Raw genomic sequence first — 13900 nt, 5'->3', positions numbered from 1 at the left:
TGTTGCAAGTAAGGAATAAAACACCCACTGTTGTAATCAATGGTGGTGTGATGAAGCTACTTTCACCACCCTTGAAGTTGATTACTTTCCAATAACCACATGTCCTGAAGTGTTTTTTTTTTTTTTTTTTTTTTTTTTTAAAAAGTCACCCATTACATTTTCTTTTTTTATTAATGAATGACAAGTCATACTACTGTTTATCGTTACTGTTTGTGGAGCATCACATTGCTGTATTTTATACATGCTGCTGGGGCAATGAGAACAAACAGGTGGTTTCAATGTTAACTTTATATTCGTGCAACATAACCACAATAATAAACAGCACAACTGTTTATTCTCAATCTCCTCTATGTTCACCATGTCACTGTCTTTCTGATGCATGCTAAAATGTCTGTTGCACAATTTGTCACTTCTGTTATTTTGAAGTAATATTTCTCAGGTGATTACAGAACCTAATAGAGAAACACACACACACACACACAGGCCTCATGAGGAATTGTCTGCTCTTTTGCAGGTTATGGTCTGTGTGCAGCTAAAGCTCAGTATCCCATTGCTGACCTTGTCAAGTGTCTGAGTGAGCAGGGCAAGACAGTCAGGTATGTACACAAACATACACTACAGCATTAATACATTACTATTATACAGCTGGGATACATTAATATAAAATACACACACACACCTTTATTTCAGAATTATCTTTAGAATCCTTAAGATGCCCAAAGGAGTGTATTTGTCCTACACTGTGGTTGGAGAAAGATGGCTTTCACCTTTCCTTTGTCAGTCAGAGCAATGTTGGCTAATTCTGGGTATTTATTGCTCTCTTCCAAGTGTGTTGGGCTTCGCCCTCTGACATGCAGGCCAAGAGGAGAGCAGTAGCCATGTCGGGTCATTTGTTTTCAATATATAGTTATATTTGGCATTGCTGATGTTTTGCCTTGTACCTCTCCCATGGAGTTGTTTTTGCCCAATCTCTGTCTAATGGTGGAATCATGAATGCTTACCTAATCTGAGGTAAATGAGGCCTGCAGTTCCTTAGGTGTTTGTCTGGGTTCCTTTGTGATGTCCTGGCTTTAAGGAATTTTGGTCTGGAGTTACACAAATACAAAAATAATGCACACCTTCTGACCAATCAGATTTGAGAATCCCACCCCACTGTGGTATAAGACCTTTTTTTAGCTCACTTCAGATTGCTGAAAAGGTTCTGTTTACATGATGTTTAGATTCAGCAGGGCTGGCAGTAATCAGGTCTGTGTGCGTCTAGTGTAATACAACCCAATTATCTATTAAATTGGTTGATTGTATACTTAAGGAGGCAGTTAATTTTTCACACAGGGCCAGTTGTTGTTGGATAACTTTTTCCTGATCATTTAAAATGATAGTTTGTGTTTTCTCAGAGTCTTGGCTGTTGAGTGGCTGGGAAAACATAGTAAACAGGAACTGGCACATAAGAAATATTGCGTACTATAAATATGTGAATCTTCTGCCCTCTGTATCACTCTTTAATGTTTGTGTGTTTTTTTTTTTTTTTTTTTTCTTTTCTTTTCTTTTTCCCCTCTCCCTTCCCATTAGATAGCGGTTATCATTACTGTTCTTGCCACACTCGTAACATGCAGAGAGGCTAATTACTGACTCCTGAGATCCTTAAAAGGGTCTCGCAGCACACTACACACTCACACACACTCTCTAATCAGTTCCAGGATGTTGGCGTTTCTTGCCAACCTGTTCTGCTCAGGCGGGGGGTGAAGTATTGGTCAAATAATGTTGTTCAGAACTGATCAGGGTTTTTCTGTTTTGGAAGCCACATCTCTGTCATGCTGGGAGTTCAGGGTTGGGGGTTTGGGTTACATATTTCGTGAGCCTCGCACTGTGCTGCGGTGAAGTTTGTCTCCCCCTCCTGAATGCAATTTGTAGCATGGTTAAATGATTCATTCGAACTCGTTTCACTCGTGTTCGGGTTTTTTTTCCCCCTCTTCCTCCCCCCCTTCCACCTGGTCGGGCACAGCCATTTCACTCGGGCATGGAGGAGTGGAGTGGAGGAGAGAGAGGCAGGCCGGAAGCTTGTGTAATTTTCCTGCGTTCGTTTGATCTGGGAGCCCAACAGCTGCTTCCTATTAGTGCATTTGCAGTTGATTAGAGGGGGAGATGGGTGGCCGAAGAGTGGACAGATTAGGTTAGTGTTCCCGTGCTCGTAAGAGTTCCCCCTCCTTTACTTCCCTGCCTTTTTCCCTTGCTCTTTTTTGGGATAATTAGCTTGGGGTGTCGTCCTGTTGAGAAAGCTGTGGGTAGAGCGACGACTCGCTTGTATTCTCTGTTCGCCTGCGCATCACAGGTTTTCTTACTCTGGGTCTTCACCAAGCCGTGAGCAGTCATGTCAAAAACGAAGCTGAACGTGTGTTGGTGTTTTCATAATGACGGGTGTGTTTATTTGCGTGCTTGAAGTAATCGTGAACACGGGGCCAGGCCTGGATGCTGCACTATCCGCCCCCGTCCCCCTTCCAGCTGCAGCTTAGCACGGATGCTGATTGACAAATCCCACGTCTGAGGCTTTTGATGTTTGTCCTCTCACACAGCTGATCACAGCCTTTTCTCCCTCTCCTCAAACGGTGACTTGGTTTACTCAGAGCTGACAGATGACAATGCAATGACAAATGGCACAGGGGTTCCTTTGTATTTATATTGAGAATCAAAAATTTAAATAAAAATATTTTACTTAAATATAATCTGATTTTTCCAATTTAATCAATTTCAGATTCAATATGGGGAGGCTGAAAAGGCAAGGACTGTGTTTGGGTCTGATACTGCAGGCATTTTTACCTTAGTAATTAATTTTGTAGACTTGATTTATCAAAAAAAAAAAAAAAAAATTCCACACTGCATACAAATTAAAATTATAATGTGCAATTTTAAATTGACCTCATTTAGCTTCAAAACTGGGCATAAAATTCAGGTTTATGAAATTGAAATCCAAATCCTAGTGCCTCATTATTCCATAACAATGCAACTGATTGTTCAGGTGTATTTAAAATTACTTTGTGAGCGCACATTAATTGGAATAGTGAAAACTGTTTGACTGATTAATCTTTTGCAAAGATTTATATTAATGTTTTTCCTGACCAACAAGGAAACTGCAAAAAAAAGCATCCTGTGACTAAATGTGTTATTTTTTTATGATAAAAAAACATCATAACATGTTCACTTTACATCTTGTTTGAGGCATGAAACGGTCAGACAAGCTCAGACTTATTTGACTTGACTGCTCGAGTCAGTGGGAGACTGAAAAAACAGCTTTCACATGAACTAAAACATGAACATGAGTTGAGGAGGCAGTTAAAAAGATTTTTCAGTGTTTAGGTAGACCATTCTTCAGAAATGGAAGAAATGAACATAGACATGCCGTTGTAAAAATATATATATTTTGTCAAGACACCTGGGGGGGGAAAAAAGGGGGTTACAGGCAAGTAATATAAACGTCCAAGTTTATTTCGCATTCAGAAATATCAGATTTTTTTTTCCTCACTATTTTTATTTGTTAATGAAGAAATATTTTATTGGTTCAACATTTCAGATTAAAGTGTGCATAATATGTAATATAAATAATGGCTCATTCGGATGAGAATCTTTGCTTGTAAACCGTGAGGTTGTGTTTTTGTCCGAGTGACAAGAGGCCAGTCTCGCTGATCAGAGGCGACAGGTGACCCACATTTTAACGAGTTAATGATGGTCATTTTTCCCAACAGAGCCACTTTTCCTGTAAGTGTTCTGAGTGGGAATAAATGCGAGCACGCCACTTCCTGTGTGTGCGCCCTGGGCTTGTTAGCAGTCATCTGGGTTTTTTACAGCACGGTCAGGTCATAAAGGCACTCGGCAGCCTTGGGGGGCCTGATCCTCTTCCTCTAGCCATTTCCACTCAGTGTGCGTCTTTACTACTACCAGCATTAGAGTGATAGCCCCGGCTACAACTTATTTCCTCTCCTCTCTGAACCTCTTAACGGCCTGACCCTCGGCTCTAGTACGGCAGGCAAGGTCAAAGACTTCTCTGTAGTTTCCTGTAGTACGCATGTCTATGATCATCTGTCCTTTGGAGCCAGCGGGTATGTAACATTTTGTTTGCTGTGCAGGTTCGGCATCCACCCCGTCGCCGGGCGCATGCCTGGGCAGCTGAATGTGCTGTTGGCTGAAGCTGGCGTGCCATATGACATTGTTCTTGAGATGGATGAGATCAACCATGATTTCCCCGGTATATAGTTTTTTTTTGTTTTTCTTTTTTTAACCTCAGTTCGCTTTCATCCTGTCCTGATATGTTCTGGCTGTGTTCAGAAACCGACCTGGTGTTGGTCATTGGAGCCAACGACACGGTTAACTCAGCTGCTCAGGAAGACCCCAACTCCATCATCGCTGGAATGCCAGTGCTGGAGGTGTGGAAGTCCAAACAGGTGAGGCTTCCCTGCTGTTTCATTATGAAACCGCATCATTAACCCAGCATTAAGACCTGACGTCCCATTAATTAAATGCTTGCGTCAACATTACAGTGCGATCAAACAGTTCTGTTCCAGACAGCACCTCCAGAATTATTTTATTTATTTATTTTTTTTTACTTGTACTGAAATTTTATGTTTTCTCAAACAATATTGAATTTTCAGGAATAAGTTAGATCACTAATGTTAGGCTCTTTTGAATGCAGACCTTTGACAGCCAGTCATAGTAAGCCTGATGACAGAAATGAATAATTGGCTATAATAATAATAATAATAGCTGAATAATTATACTAATCACATCAGTCTTTGCTTACAGCTCTGCTTAGGGAATAATTAAAAAGGTTCAATTTAATGCTTCTTAAACTGCATGCTACTCTTTAATTTTGCATATTTATTATTCAAAAATGTTATATTTAATGTGCACGGTATAAATTTACCCAGTTAACATCACAATCATTTGACAATTTTTGTCTATACCCTTCAGCTTTAAAATACAAGCTAAAACTATCTCTCAAAAAGGAAATGGATAATTCTCTCAGGATAAATAATCTCTGGCCATCCTCCTGCTCCTGCCATATGGAGCGTTTGGCTGACTTCCCACCCTCCACCCTGCGAGCTAGCTGCTTTGCATAATACGCAGGAGAAATGATTCAAATGAAACGGTGTAAATGCTCTGATTGTTTATTAAACCAGATGGTTTATATCCAGGTACAAGTGACGTGTTATTGTGAGGTACAGTGCTCTCTCTCTTTTTTTTTTTTTTTTTCCTTTCTTTCTCTCTCTCTCTCTAAGTTTAGTTCTGAGGTGTCATCATTCAGAGTAAATCTGATGCCCCAATCCTCCCCATCATGGGTGCAGGTGTGGATTTTGGAAAAATTCAAATCGCTGACTCAGCCTCGTGGGCATGATGACATTTCAGAGCTAGTACTTTAGCTTAAGAGTGTTTTCACGCTTAGCCCGAATACTTGAGTCCGTACCCAGGACAGATTCTGGGCTTGTTTGGAGGAGGGGTCCATAATCATGTGTATGCTTTTGCATAGAAGAATTCCTCCAGAACCACAGCTCGATAGCACAGTACCATATGTCACTTCTGTGCATGCAGGCTTGCACAATGGTAGGCACTAGGTTCATTCTTTTACTGTCTTATTATTATTTTATAAATTTTCCTTTGTTACCAGCGCTCAAGAGGTGAGCAGAGCTTTTTTTTTTGCAGAAATACCTGGAAACCTATTCTTGTATAAGAAGATTCTTAGTCATGAAGGTCAGCATGAGACATGCATTTTTCTTGATGCTCTCAGTGCAAGCAGTTCCAACAAGAATGTGCGCTAATTAGTGCTCCAGTCCTATGTAACTCTGGTTTAATATATCAATAAGGCATTGCGTCTCCTTCACTGATCATCACAACCCTTCTCCGCCATCACGAAACTTGGAGCAGAGTGTAAATTGACAAGTTGAACCAATCACGTTACTCGGCATGTGGCACAAAGCGTGGTTAGCTTTCACACCACAGTTCAGTGGAAGCAAGCCACAGACCACTGTTTTCAAGAAGGCCAGGGATCAGTTGACTGAACTGCTCCCGGGCTTGGAAACAGTTTTCACACTTCACCAAATGTACAGAACGCAAGTGTGGAAATAACCCAAATATGGGTTTGTGTGTCTCATATCCACGACTTCAGATAACAGAAGTCAGAGGTGTATGGGTACTGTGGATTTCTCCTCACTGTACTTGTTTATTTAGCAATGCTTCCAGGCAAGCACGAACTGTTTAACCGAAGTTTGTCCTAAAGGTTTTTTTTGTGAGTGGCCTCTTCCAGAGGCAGTGAAACTAACTTTGTAGTGACATTACTAATGACATGATCTCGTTGGACGATCAAGATTGTCCTATTGGCTGGTAGGCTGTGAATCTGCTGCCAGAGTACTGATTGCTCCCAGATTATGAGGAGCCTTTGTAGATTACTGAGCCCAGCTGCAGCCTGAATAAAGAGGCAACGGGCTGCGGGTTTGTCCTGAGAAATGACGTAGCAGAAGCTGCAGGGAGATTACAGTCAGGTGGAACTTCACTCTGCCCTTTCCGAACCCGATCCTTCATCACCCTGCCACCGGTGATCATCTGCAGGACGAATGGCGACGTTAAAAAGGTCACGGCATCCCGTTTCGGTGTCACCAGATGAGGTCGTTTTTGTTCCAAGTATCCTTCAGCATCTTGAGCGCCACTAGCGCAAGGAGACCAGCAGCACAGCGAGGAGTCTCCTCTCCTGGTTTTACTTATTCAATTAGCAAAAAAAGGGTTGCTGCTTCCCAACCAGATGCTCCCAATCACGGCACAGCTCTCGCTAGCTTTCCCAGGAAGTGCTCGGCTCGGGTTCTGTGCCTGAGACACTAATGACGCTTAATTTTGTAAATGGCAGATACTTAAATAACCATTAGATGCTGGAAGCATGAGCTGCTTTCTCTTTCTCTCTCTAATGTACAAATACAAGGTTAAAGTCTAACACATTTTACGTACAGGTGCAGTACAGGGTTTTAATAAAATAGCGTTGTGGTGTTTGGACTTAACTACCTTCAGTGACTCAGTGAATAATATTTTACAGTGAAAGCAGTCTTTTTTTTAAAAAAAAAAAGAAAAAAAAAGAAAATTTGGCTAGAAATGAAAGTTATGCAATTTTTCCTGTCTTTCGGCCAAAGCAGGTTTGGTGTCTGAGATTTGCGTCTTTATTTTTGCATTGGTATGTAGATAGCAAGTAATGGAAATTGGTCTCATCTTAATGGTTTTTCCATGAATACATGCTCAAATCTTCATACTCTGGCAACATATGCTCAGCTTTAAATAAAATATCGGTGATCATATTTCCCATGGTCATCTGCATCCCTTCAAGCCTACCACTACAATCTTTAAACATACCATGCACTGGGGTAAAAACTTGCATGTCCAAGATACTCACCTCCCTAATGTACCAGCATTCTGTGAAGCTTTGTTCATGGACTTCCATTACTTCCATTACTCGACACCAAACACATTTCAGCTAACAGACTACATTTAGGATATAAGGAGCGTTGCATAACCCAATTTATTTTCTTATAATACAGATGTTTTATTCCCTCATGGTTGGTACCGCAATTAAATGGGATCAGCTCTGCTTGGCTGAACTGATGATTAAATAGCAGGATCTGTGCTTTCCACCTTCCAGGTCATCGTGATGAAGAGGTCTCTGGGTGTGGGCTATGCGGCCGTGGACAACCCCATATTCTACAAAGCCAACACCTCGATGCTTTTAGGAGATGCCAAGAAGACGTGCGACGCATTGGCTTCTAAAGTGCGTGAAGGTTAACGAACAAGCTCTGGAACACTGGGCGTCCGTGAGGGTAGAAAAATCGATGCACCCTTTTTATTAAAGGGAACAGGGTGTACAAAGTGACCATTATACCCCTTAGACAAAGTAGAAATGATAAAGCTCCACTCCTTACCACACTCCCCCCCCCCCCCCCCCCCCAATCCATGAAGATTGTATGTTTTTTGTTCAGTATTTGCTCTGTCTGCCTAATTAAATTGTACTAGAAGGTTAAAAAAAGCATTTCAACAATTCATCAGTAGGAGCTAAGTACAACTTGTCAGGGATTATTATTATTTTTTTTTTTATTAAACAAGTATCCGTTTATCAATCATTTTAAGCTCTAGGTTTTTAAGAGGGAACCATGCATAATAAGACATATTAATTGACCAGCCTGTGAAAACATGAAAGATGGAATTTTGAAGGCCATTTTTTCTTGATGCAATGCAGTTTTTTTTCTTACCTCATTAAGAAGTCATGGAAGTCTGAAGAATCAATACCAGAAAATTAGAAAGAGCAGATCGATATAATGTAGGAGGTGAGATTTATCCTGTATAATTCAGTAAACAAGACAAACATTAGAATGATGTTCAGGTCTAATCTAATGCTGGCATGTGTGCCACGTCTTGTTTCCTACCCCACGTGCCAAGTCTGTTCACAGGGCTTTTGCTTGGCATTTTTTTATGATGGCGGTTAATAATACAAAGCATTATGAGGGAGAACACAACAGACCCTACCTCTTGACAGTATTAAACCTGACCAGACAATCCCCTATGACGAAGATGATTTCCCGAAGCACATTTCCCGGCTAATATTTTACTTAATCTGCAGCAGCATTAACACAGCCAGCTTGTCCCTTGATTTTAGGCAGGAGGTCTGCTTAATACCTTTTCACCATTTCAAGTAACAGTTGGTATCACTTTTTTTAAAGACTTTTTGTCAATCCAACAGCTGAATTAAAAGGCAGGAAGAAACAAGCAATAAAACAACCATAATATAGGAAGTAAATAGGATAAAAAAAAAAAAACCTAGGTGGTTTCTGTTTGATGATATGCAGATGTTCTCACTCCACTTTTTACTGTGTTTATTTAGAAATATTGATGCTCTTAAATATTACTTGTGCAAAATGAAGTGAAGGTGAAGAGAGAAACATTTTGTTGCGTCATGGTTTGCAGATTAAACAAGTTAATGATGTACTGTGAAGTGTTTTTTTCTCTCTCTGCAATTCATCATGAAACATCACTCTTAATAAACATCTAGATTAAAAAAAACCACTGACTCAGATCATTTCTAAAGCTTGCATGTTTTTACCTTGAAGATGGTACAAAGGTTTTACCGTTAGTAAGCAAGCCTGCCACGCGAAATGAAATCGTTTGTATCGCCGCACTTTATCAGCGCACGTGTGAAAGATAAGGGGTATCTGCACAAGTGGCAGTGATTGCCCATTGTCACTCTCGAGGTGACCCTGTGCAGGATTATGCAGTTATTTTCTTGCCCCCATGATGCTTGGAGGGATTGCATGAGTTTATCATGAGGGCTCCTTCACTTTGGCAACAAGTGACACTCAGACATGATGATATCTGTCTACACCTTTTTTGCAGGCTTAAAGGAACAGCTTGGCAAAAAATCAGGGTAAATTGTGCAAATTTGCTTACCCAAATGTAGCTTCGGACCATTTTCATCCTTTGTTCAATTGATATCGTTAAGTGAGTATAATGTAACCTTATTTTTTTTTTTAAAAAAAATATGGCAGAAGTATCCCATTTTTACAAATTACAATTCAGTATGGAGCTAGGTCCTAGGACCCCAAAACACCCAGCATCTTTGAAAATCTGTGATGTGGGGCCTAGAGAGCAAAATAGTAAACCACATCAATAAATGTGTATGTGATCACTGATGAACTTGGTGCAGGTTCAAGACAGATATTTACAAAAAGACCAACTTCGGCAGGATTGGAATTTATTTTCTTGCCCATATGAGTGTGTGAAGTTGAGGGTGGAAATCCTCGTCAGGATTGCATGAGTTTGTCATGAGGGCTCTTTCACTTGGGCAACAAGTGGCACTCAGACACGATGGTATCTCTCGCTGCACCTTTCTCCTGAGGATTGTTGCAAGTGCTCTGGGTAGCAATAATCAGGAATGTTTTCAATCACAGATTGAGTTTGTGCTGATTTGATCTCATCTCTTCATATTCCAAAGCCTAACAATGATGTTGGCTTTTATTTAACGTGACATTGCCTCGCCATCATCTGAGTGGTGCTAGTAGTTATTTGTGGCTGAGTTGAGCATAATGGTTTGAAATTGTAATGGTTTCAGATGTGAATTCTTATCTGAACTGGAAAGCACCGTACATAGGAGTAAGCAATTAAACGTAAAGCTGTCTCATTTCTGTTTCGATAACATGCAGTCAACACTAGGGTTGTTACGGGGCCACAGTTAGACATGGGCAGTATGCCACCATTATACACAGCCATTCTCTCGTTCTGCTTATAACAACAACGGGATACATATTGAAATTGTCAGAGACTTTATTCAAGACTTTTTAGAAATGTGCACAAAAATTTTGTAATACATAATTCCTTTAATTTTCACCATTGACCTGTGTGTGTATGTTAAGCCATCACTTAATACTGTGAAACTGATATTTTTGTTCTAGGTTATCATACTGGGAAAATTTCAAACTGTAACATCTCTGGTCAACACTTGTATTGTCGTATATACTGATAAGCCATGACATTAAAACCACTGACTTTACAATCTCGTTACAACGGCACCTATCAGTCCTTGAAATTGATGTGGTGGAAGCAGGAAGAATGGGCAAGCGCGAGGATCTGAGCAGCTTTGACAAGGCCAAATTGTGATGGCTAGATGACTGGGTCAGAGCATCTCCAAAACAGCAGGTCTTGTGGGGTGTTCCTGGTATGCAGTGGTTCAAGGAAGTGCCCCAGGCTCACTAGGGCTAACATCTTGGTGCCAGATACCACAACACACCAAGACAGATATTTGCAAAAAGACCAACTTAGGCAAGATTGGCATTTATTTTCTTGCCCATATGAGTGTGTGAAGCTGAGGGTGGAAATCCAAGTCAGGATTGCATGAGTTTGTCATGAGAGCTCTCTCACTTCGGCAACACTTGTGTTATTTTATACCATGGTGTAATGTTGAATTCTCAAATCTGATTGATCAGAATGTGGTGATTCATTTTCTATTACAGCAGCTCTGACATTAGTGCAGCTGCAAATCCCTGGTTTATATTTTGTGTTATTGTTTCTATAGTAACGCCTCGTTCACAGGGACTCGCATGGCAGGAACTCTCATGGCAGACGCTCCACAAACGAATTAAAAACTGCTTTCTTTAACAATGAAAACCATGCTTGTTGAGTATGGTTTTCATTGTTCATTATGAAGTTTTCTTTTCATTATGAGGTTTTTTGTCAGATGATTAACATTTATGGAAGGAGTCTCCAGTGTCAATGTTTTGTAATAGTCAGATGTTTTCTGACCTAGGGAAGTTTTCAGGACAGAAGAGTTTACACTTTCCAGTTTGTTTGAAATGTTCAAAGCTGTATTTTTTTTTCCTCCTTTTATCAACTTCAAGAGAGTATAGCTGCTATAACTCCAGTGAAAACCGGAAATTAATTTGTTTCATGGATGTTCCTCAACATTGTGTCACTATAAATAGTATGATATATTGGTATTTAAATAAACACAAAAGTCTACTCTCAATTGAAGATGCACCCCAGAATCTTATAAAAGGATTTTTCCGATATGGACGTTTTCTCTCCGGCACTGGGCACACCTGTTCCACCTGTTTGAACGGCTTAAATGCAAAACAATATTAAACACTATATAGCTCCACTTTTAAACATGGAGAGCAGTTGGGCCCAAACATTATCTGATCTCCAAACGTCCTGTTTCAGGCTAATGCTTGCTGTATCGTAGTTGCTCTTAAAAGCATTAGGCCTCTTCACTCGAAAGATAAATTTCGACAAGCCTCTGCATTGCTCTTATCTTGCCCTCCCTATTAAGCTTGACATTTAAGGAACATAAACATGTACGAGTGTTCTTTTAAGATATTTTTATTGACCAGCTGTCCCTCTTGTATGTTGCCTGTGGATGTGAATGTTGGGGAAAAGAGGGGGTGGAGGGTTCTTAATGGTAGCAGATAGGAGCTTCTTTTGAGCTCTTGCATGCTGAGCTGATGAGCAAATATGGGTAATGGTAAACAACATTGACCATTTGGCAGCACTTGTGGTATGGTCTGGATTGTGTATGAAATGTACACTTTTTAAAAAAAAAAATTACATTTATAATTTAGGTCTACTGTAACGTTTTAACATTTTATGTCTAACATACGTCTAAAAAACAAAATATTTCTTGCACTTACCTGCCAATCTCATGTGAAGTGTGAGCTTGCATTACTTCACACAGATTTTCAGAGTCAGAGGTGTGTTTGAAAGGGTGCATCTCTTTCAGCGGTCACGTCCTGCTCTGAATGATACATAAGGATAATATGTTATGGGAAAATAACATTTGTATGTGCGTGCAGAAGAATGGGAAAACAAGTAGCATTGTATGCGTACTTGCCTGCATAATTTATGTACATCTGGAGGATTATAGTGATGTACACTAGATGGCACGTCAAAGCCAAAAGAAATCCCTGTTCATCTGTTTTCCAAGTTGAACTGTAAGATGTTTAGTGATTTCACACACAGCAACTTTTTTTTAAACCTGTTTTCTGTCATTGTGATCGTTATCAGCTGCAATCAGAAATGACCTTGCATTCAAAAGTGTTTACTGATCTAGTGGATCTAGGCCCATTTTTATTGCTGAACTCCATATAGTATGATCTTCATTTAAATGTGGCTTGTTTGAATGTGACTCCCAGTGTCGTTTCAAAATAGTAGCAAACAAAGTCCCTTTTCCATAGTTAGAATGATATTTCTAATATTAATTTGTAAAAAATTTAAAAAACCTAAGAGGAGATTGTGACTTTCTCTCATGAGAGAAATCGAGTGACCACCATTCTTTGTTTGTGAACCGCTGATTTATACGCTTATTTCTTTATGCCATAAATAAATCAGCTAATAAAACTTGTCGGCTACCCATTTTAGCGTAGGTCTTGTGGTTATGGTTGTTCCCCATAGCTTCCCTTTTTACTTTCTGTGGAAATGGCAAAGCCATAACAAGGTAAGCGAAATGAGGCTTTGGGGAGAAGTGCTGCTGGTGGATGAGTCGTAGAGGGTGGTCCTGCTTTTTCTGCGCCGTGGTGTAGGCAGCGTTTCTGCAGGCAAGTCCGTAATGTAAGCCTCATCAGCGCTGCCACAGTCTGCATTTCCGAGCCAACTTCTTATGTCACGTCTCATTGTGCTTGTTTCTCTTGAAGCCTTAACAGTGGAACCACATTGGTGTGCCCTTAAACAGGCTCTAATTTGATTCAGACTGAAGACATGAAACCAGACCTTCACCTCCTTGATCCCATCTCATCAGCCAAGCATCCAATCCATTGGCATCCAGGCCAGAGGCACTTGTACACTCCGTACCAGTAAGCAGCTCTAAACCCTTCACGTTTGGGTTAAATGTCAAAAGCAATAAGCCCATCTGAACTGCAGGGCTGTTTCTTACAACTACACCGTGGATCTCTCGGCGCGCAATTATGTCGACCTCCAAGTGCAGCCAGCGTGGTCTCTTTCTGATATGGGCCTGGACTATGAAAGATTGTAAGCGGTAATCTTGCAGCGTGATGCCGCAAAGGTGTCTGAGATGAGCCTGGAAAAGCAGCCAGGCATCCATCCAGGAACCAAGGCCTTTCGCAGCCCAGTTGGATCAATCGCTCCTTTCCATACACCATGCACCAACTTTTTTTTGGACCTGTACAGTAGTGGAGCGGTGATCAAGGCTCCCCAGGGTCAAGGGTTTTACACAGGCTACAGCCAAACGCACAGCTGTTTGAACCCGTGCCAGGAAAAGTTAAACAAACTCATATGAAACACGTCTCTCGGACTAATGGATCTTTGCGGAGAGTTGGCGCCGCTCGTGACTCAGAGCTGCAAGCGAATGGGAATAACAGCCTTGTTTTTCAGGTCTTCATTTTGC

At 40.7% G+C, this 13900-nt stretch overlaps 1 protein-coding gene across 1 annotated transcript in view; it reads left to right on the top strand.

Annotated features, from left to right (window-relative positions):
• The window catches only part of nnt (nicotinamide nucleotide transhydrogenase), a 42050-nt gene extending 32975 nt beyond the window's left edge, over window positions 1–9075 (top strand). Inside the window, exons 19-22 of the mRNA XM_026941227.3 lie at window positions 515–596; window positions 4119–4237; window positions 4318–4433; window positions 7664–9075. Coding sequence (XP_026797028.3) covers window positions 515–596; window positions 4119–4237; window positions 4318–4433; window positions 7664–7804 — 458 coding nt within the window. The 3' untranslated portion in view covers window positions 7805–9075. The remainder of the gene's footprint in view (window positions 1–514; window positions 597–4118; window positions 4238–4317; window positions 4434–7663) is intronic.
• Window positions 9076–13900: the final 4825 nt, after the last annotated feature.

This window comes from Pangasianodon hypophthalmus, chromosome 15 (assembly GCF_027358585.1).
Source record: "Pangasianodon hypophthalmus isolate fPanHyp1 chromosome 15, fPanHyp1.pri, whole genome shotgun sequence".
NCBI classification, from domain to species: domain Eukaryota; kingdom Metazoa; phylum Chordata; class Actinopteri; order Siluriformes; family Pangasiidae; genus Pangasianodon; species Pangasianodon hypophthalmus.
Note: the sequence above shows the minus strand (reverse complement) of the source record. Positions and strands in the feature narration are given on the sequence as shown.